Genomic DNA, 7,518 nt, shown 5'->3' with positions numbered 1-7,518 from the left:
CCATATATTCCATCTCAATGACTACAACAGAGTTCAGGGCTGGGATAGCAGGGGGCTGTGGGTCAGGCTTGAGGGATACTGGCAGAGCTGTGAGTTTCCAGGCTAGGACTGGATTCGGAAGGTGCCAGTGGGTCAGGACTCAGGGTGCATCTGCACAGCAAACGAAGGTGTGATGGTAGCACAGGTGGGCGTTCCTACGCTAGTGTTAATCTAGCTAGCACAGGAAACAACCAGCAAAGGGGACATGTTGGCCTGGACTGCAGCACAGAGGGCAACCAGGATAGGTACCCAGAGTCCCTGGCAGGCTGGTATTGGGGCTGCTAGCTCACGGTGAAGTCTGTGCTGCCAGCTATTATTACCCACACTGGGTAGACGAAAGCTGGCGTGGCACCGCCTAACTTTGCCAGTCACTTGCAGGGTAAACGCACCTTTGGATGTGTCACGGAGTCGTTGGGGTGATGCTCTGGAACTGCTCCATATGAAGCCAGCCAGGACACTGGAGGAGCCTCCTGTCTCTGAGCATTCTGTCACCCGGGCAAGACGCTTACACAGCTTCGACCTTCCTGGGTCTGATCTTGGAGCATTCACCATCCCCTTCCACACCATGCACTTCCCACAGTGAGTCCACCCGGGCGGGGCTCTTGGGGAAGCCAGAGGGCCCTGCACCCCAACTCTGCAGTCAGATGTGACTCTCAGCCAGCATTATAAAACTGAAGGTTTATTAGTCAACAGGAACACAGTGTAGGACAGAACTTGTTAGCACAGAAATCAGTGACTTTCAGCCAAATCCATCTTGGGGGGTCCCGGGCCAGACACCCTGGACTCCCCCTCTTCCAGTCCCACATTGCAGACTGTCCTGGACCCCACTGCCTGGCCTCCAACATGCCCATTGCTCCTCCCGCGGGCTTTGTCCTGCTTTCCAGGCAAAGTGTCACCTGGTCGAATCTCCCTCCTGGGTCTCAGGTTACGAAGTGCACCATCCATCACCTATGTGCAGACTGCTGGGCAGCTTCACCTGCCATGATGGCCTCAGCAAAAGTCACACACCCAATTCCCACCACCTAGGCATTGGTGCAGTGCACAGGGAAACTGAGGCACACACAGTATTAATATAGGACAGTAAGACTCACCTGCAACATAACAAAGTGCAAAAAAAAACCCACTTTGCCACAGGATGTTTCTGGCATGACATGTGCTGTTTGTTCCTCACGCACACCCTGCCTACTAGGTCACTGCTTCTAATTGTCAGCTGTCACAGGATTGCACTGAACCAACTGTTCACTGGAATTTCCCCTCCCACCTCCACGTGCGGCTGGGCTCTATATAACCCGCTCTGAGATGGGTAGGAGGATCGGGGTGAGGTTCAGCTCCACAGGGGCTGGGATCCATCGCTCCGACAACAGCGAAGGAACAAGGACTTGGATAAGTTACAGGAGATTCCACCAGCCTGGAGAGAGCAGAGAACAGTGTCACATGGGGCTGGAACGGCAGGGTTTGTTTCTGAGAGGCAGTATGATCCAGGGGTTAGAGCGAGGGGGCAGGGGTTGGGAGTCTAGACTCCTGAGTTCACACTCCACCTCTCTGGGTTCAGGGGCTGATCTCAATTTGGGTTTGTGCAGCACCTGTCAAATGTGGGGGCCCAGCTTGGTCAGAGTCTGAGACTCGGACACCTGGGTTCTAACCTGGCTCTGGGAGGGGAATAGACCTATCTTGGTCGGGGTCTGTGCTGTGCCTGGCACAATAGCACAAGAATAGTAGGAGGAGCTTAGGGGGGCAGAGTAGTGTGGGAGGGGAATCATAAGAAGGGAGGAGCTTTGGGAACAGAGTGAGGTGGGAGGGGGTTGGGCCCAGGAGGTGCCATGGAGGAGGCGGATTTCCACCCCGCGCTGTCTCCATCCATCTCCCCCCCTCTCCCCACTGCAGGTCGATCCAGTGACAGACACGGCAATGGCTCTGAGGGGACCCCGCCCGGTGCTCCTGCTGCCGCTCGTCCTGCTGGCCGCCTGCCTGGTCCTGACCAGTGGGCAGCCATGGATCGAGCCAAACTTCATGTTCCTTAGGAAGCATGTAGATTATCCAAAGACTAATGCCCCCAACGCCAATGCCTACTGTAACATGATGATGCAGATTCGGGGAATATATGGGAAGCCAGTCAACACCTTCATTCATGAGCCCATCTCAAAAATAAACAGCATCTGCAAGGAGGGTGGGACACCCAAAGTAGGTGGCCTGCGTGAGAGCAAAGTTGAATTCAGCATCACTCAGTGCGTATTTGAGCCTGACCCACTGTCAATCTCTTACATCGGGATAGTGAAGAAGCGGAAAATTATCATTGGCTGCTGGAATTTGTACCCTGTGTACTACCTGGAGCAGATCGAGGGCCCAGGGCTGGACCTGGAGGGGAGGCAGGAACCCTACTGCTTCCTCTAACCCTGCTCTGTCCCTCCCACACTGACCATGGCACCCAGCTCCTCACCCGCCTCTGAACACTGGTCAGATTGTTTAGGTGTTTCCACCTCTAACCCCCTGCTACCCTAGTGTCCATTATACAGCATAGCCACCCCTTCCCCACCCTCACCCTCTGCTGCCCCTAGTACACATTATACAGTATAACAGCCCCTTTCCCAACCCCCACCCTCTACTGCCCATTGTACTGTATAACCGCCCCTTCCCCACCCCTCACCCTCTGCTGTCCCTAGTGCCCATTACACAGTATAGCCGCCCCTCACCTATCCTGTTCTCCCTGCTGACAGACAGTGGCCATCTTAAAAAAAAAAGAAGTCTTAATTAAGAAATATCTACCAATTTCACTCTTCTGGGATTGCGTACTCAGTCTAATGATGGAAAATCCTCATATTCATTGAATGATCTGGTATTTGTCATTCTTCTCTGCTTTTTTTTTTTTTAAACATGTCCCCTCTTTCTGCCATTCTCTGTGCTCCCTAAATCTTATTAAACCTGGTACCTCCAAAGCAATCTGTCTTGTGTGAGATTGGGGATGGATGGAACATAAATCCCCAGGTCCAAGAGCCCACTCCCCTCCCAGTGTCAGGGTTAGAACCCAGGAGTCCTCACTCCCAGCCACCCCACTTCCCTTCCAAAATTGATATTGATACAGGAGATTTAAACCTCCATCCTTCAGGGCCTGAGCCATTCACTAACTGAGGAAGGTCAGGAAGAAACTTTGCCTTTGAGCAAGTTTTTTCATTATTCTTCTCTTGAAGGCTTTCCTTCCTTTCGAGCAGCAGGGACTGGCTAGTGTCAGAGGCTGAGCTAGAGGGACCCTGGCCTGTGTCACCCCCAGAATCATTGCTGACAGCTGGGTCAGTCCAGCTCTGATTCCTCCACAAGTCATAGTCAAAATTCATATCATTTAGGGTATGAACCGGACCCCTCAGATGAGAAATGCACCCTTAGAGTAACAGAGGAAGAAGTAGTAACTGGTGTTCCCAACAGGGAAGCTGAGCAGTTTAAGATGTCATGGGTTCAAATCCCACCACTGCCAATGCCCAAACCTATTAGCCACTCACAGAACATGACGTGATGAGCACAAAGGATAAATGTGGAGTTTGAGAGGAAGGTGTGGTCCATGAAGCAGGACTCTAATTCACCCTGACTCCTGTTGCTCCTTGACACCCCATCCTGAACCCCCTGTAGGCTTCTCCAACTTACTCCAGCTCTGACACCCCCAAATTGACCTCCCTTCCTGGACTTTCTCAATCACTCTGCCCCTGGGCTCTGTTGCACACAGCTCTCTGTCTCCAGCCTCTTCCTAAATGCGATCTGCAATATTGTTCTTCTTTGCAAAAATCCTGCATTCATTAGGGATTTAAACTCAGTCCCTCACACACTGGCTCTAAGAGCCACATGCCTAGACCAAGGAGCCTAGACCATGTAGCTGGGGCTTCCCCTGTGTACTCTCTCCTCCCTGATGCAAAACTCTGCAGTTAGGCATCCCTGGCTCACTGCCACCTACTTCCTCCTGGCAGAGTGCATCATGGGGTGTCTCTGCCCGGGGGGTGATACTGAGGCTCAGAGAGCTTAGCCCAGTTCAGGGAAGTGTTTTCACATTTACATGAGCAATAAGAACATCCTGAGTGACATTAACTACAATAAACAGCACAGAAGAGATGTAATTCCTCCTGGCTTCACCACTAAGTTACAGGCATTAGGGATGGAAGGGTGCAGGGGGTGGGGGTGTAGGTAGTGTTCTCATTGATCCCTCCAGTGGAAGGATGGATTCACAGATTCCAAAGCCAGAGGGGACCATTGTGATCATCTAGACCAGGGGTGGCCAATCTGTGGCTCCGGACCCACATGCGGCTCTTCAGAAGTTAATATGCGGCTCCTTGTATAGGCACCGACTCCGGGGCTGGAGCTACAGGCGCCAACTTTCAATGTGCCCGGGGGATGCTCACTGCTCAACCCCTGGCTCTGCCACAGGCCCTGCCCCCACTCCACCCCTTCCCACCCTCTCCCCTAACCCTGCCGTGCCCTCACTCCTCCCGCTCCGAGCTTCCTGCATACCAGCACGAAACAGCTGATCAGGAGGTGCGGGGAGGGAGGGGGAGGAGCTGATCAGCAGGGCTGCCGGTGGGTGGGAGGCACTGGGAGTGGCGGGGGAGTGGATGAGGGGCTGCTGACATATTACTGTGGCTCTTTGGCAATGTACATTGGTAAATTCTGGCTCCTTCTCAGGCTCAGGTTGGCCCCCCCGATCTAGACCAACAATCCACATGAAGGTGACACACTATGGACAACAAGTGATGCTAATTGTCACCATAAGGTGCTCTCTTTGCACTGAAGTCGGACCATTTCACCCCCTGCTGGTGGGAATTCATCATTAGCTCCTCTGGGCAAACCACAGCTCAGCTCTCCTTCCGGGCTCCATGGCCCAAAAGCAGCTGGGAGCGGCGTTCAGATAGCAGACGGGGAGATTCCAACTTCTGCCATCTGGGGGCAAGTTTTACTCAGCGAATCTGGAACTGGGGAAAGTCCTTGTGCCAGTTCCCTGGAGGAACATTAACCATGCAGTTAATGAGTTAGTTAATTGATTAGTCAATTAATGACACCTTCCTTTAAGGCATGTTCCACACTGTTACTGGACGGCTGCTGTGGCCTTTGGTCCCTATTAGCGTTATGATGGGTGAGATTACAAAACAATTGGGGCAGAAGGTCCCCTGCTCCAGGCTTGGCCAAGGGTGGGGGGATAAAATCACCAGGGGCTGAAATGGACTTTTAGTTAATTCATTTACTGAAGACCCCCCCACCCCCAAGGAAATGTGAACTCACAACTCCTGGGTTACAAAAGCAGGGCAATAACCCCTGAGACACACAGCCTTTGCCTGCTGGGCTCCCCCTGGCCCAGCTCCCAGCTCAGCACTCGGCTTTGATGTGATTCTTTCCTGGGGGTGTCACGTGAGATCTCTGCACTTCAGACTGATTTACAGGGCTCCCAAGGTGATGCTGGGGGAGGGTCTGTAGGCACTGGGAAGTGTGGTAAACTCCCCCCCAGCCACTGACGGGATCCCTACCTGATGCCCCCCATTCCTCCAGCCTATGCTCCCCACACCACCCATCTCCCGCTGCTGATCTGGCCAAGGGCCTGGGAGCCAGATTCTGTTTCCAGCCCTGGCACTGACCACAGAAACTCCCTGGGTCCCAGAGCCTGCTAGGAGATGGAATGCTTCTCCAGGGTTCGGGGGGATGCCCGGCAGGTCCCCCGGGGCAAAGAGACTCACCATCTGGGTACCCCCTCGCAGTCAGGCGCAGCATTGCAGGGCTTCTCCGCACTTCAGCCCTGCTCATCAACCAGCCAAACCACTGGGGTCCCCATGGCGGCTGTGACCTGCTCCTCCGGCCAGGTCGCTCTCGGCTCTCGCCCCTTTTGGGGCAATCCAGGGTCCAGCCCAAACCACAGGATGGATGGATAGGTGGGGGATGAGTATGGTGAGAAGATGGATGTGTCTGGGGTTGGATGTATAGGTGGGGGGTGGGTACGGTGACAGACGGATGTGTCTGGGGTTGGATGGATAGGTGGGGGGTGGGTACGGTGACAGACGGATGTGTCTGGGGTTGGATGGATAGGTGGGGGGTGGGTACGGTGACAGACGGATGTGTCTGGGGTTGGATGGATAGGTGGGGGGTGGGTACGGTGACAGACGGATGTGTCTGGGGTTGGATGGATAGGTGGGTGCAGTGATAGACGGATGTGTCTGGGGATGGATAGACAGACATTAATGCTGTGATTCCAATGTCATGAAGGGACCTTTTTTCTTATTGTCTGGGTGATGCCGAGCTCCAATCCCTGCCTGTGCAAATAGCCAAGGTATCGTTAGCTGCCGCTGATGGCAGCTCTGTGGCTGGGTAACAACATTGCTGCGAAGCCAGGCCCCAGCCCTTTGAGCAAGGAAGCTACTGTCTTTCTGTCTTGTGCGTGGGCCCATGTTTGAGTGACTGGAAAGAGGCCAGTCCCCAGTGACCAGGACAGTGCCAGGTGTGAGCAATGCCAGGAGTCCTGGTTCCTGCTGTTTGTCTGGGCTATGACTCATCCCTCTGTCCCTGAGCTAAAAATGGAACCCAGGAATCCTGGCTCCCAGACTGATTCTCTAATCCACTAGACGCTGCTCCCTTCCCACATGTGGGATAGGACCCAGGAGCCTGGCCCCCTGCTCTGCCCCTCTAAACCCCCCTCCGCCCCCGTGAGTTTTGAGCTTTATGCAAATCTTTGTCTCTGTGCTGTGTTTCTTTGTGTCTGTGTGTGACTGTAACTATGTGTCATAGCTGGGTGTGGCAACTGTGTGTGATAGCTGGGTGTGGCAACTGGGTGTTTTGTCCGTGAGTGTCTGTCCATGGCACAATTATACTTGTGAGTTGTGCCTTAGAGCAATAGCCAACAGCCTCTCAGTACTGGCAGCAATCCCCGGATTTAAGAGACACTCGCACACACACCCTAGACACACAAACACTGTACCAACTCCACACCTATACCCATATCTGTCTATGCACACACCGTACAACCCCTCACACACAACATCCACCCTCACAGCTAAGGCCCTGCATACATATATACTATCATCCAAACATGCACACTGACATTGTACATACAGTCAAATGCCAAGACCCAAACACACACACACACAGAACCCTGCACATACCAGACACCTTATCTTCACAAACCCCAACACTCCACATACTCTAACATCACCTCAGACACTGTCCACACTCACACAAACCCTAGTATTCTAAACACACATATTTCAGAGTAGCAGCCGTGTTAGTCTGTATCCGCAAAAAGAACAGGAGTACTTGTGGCACCTTAGAGATTAACAAATTTATTAGAGCATAAGCTTTCGTGGGCTACAACCCACTTCTTCGGATGCATAACAGAAAAACTTCAAAAACAGACTCCAACGAGAGACTGCTGAGCTGGAATTGATATGCAAACTAGACACAATCAACACAGGATTAAATAAAGACTGGGAATGGCTGAGCCATTACAAACATTGAATCTATCTC

General features: G+C 53.0%; 1 protein-coding gene across 1 annotated transcript; it reads left to right on the top strand.

The window, feature by feature from the left end:
• Positions 1-1,947: 1,947 nt before the first annotated feature.
• On the top strand, positions 1,948-2,430 carry LOC135886131 (ribonuclease-like). Its single transcript, XM_065414001.1, has one exon. The coding sequence runs from the start codon at positions 1,948-1,950 to the stop codon at positions 2,428-2,430; it is 483 nt and encodes a 160-aa protein (XP_065270073.1).
• The last annotated feature ends 5,088 nt before the right edge of the window (positions 2,431-7,518 follow it).

Source organism: Emys orbicularis, chromosome 12 (assembly GCF_028017835.1).
Source record: "Emys orbicularis isolate rEmyOrb1 chromosome 12, rEmyOrb1.hap1, whole genome shotgun sequence".
Classification (NCBI taxonomy): Eukaryota; Metazoa; Chordata; order Testudines; family Emydidae; genus Emys; species Emys orbicularis.
Note: the sequence above shows the minus strand (reverse complement) of the source record. Positions and strands in the feature narration are given on the sequence as shown.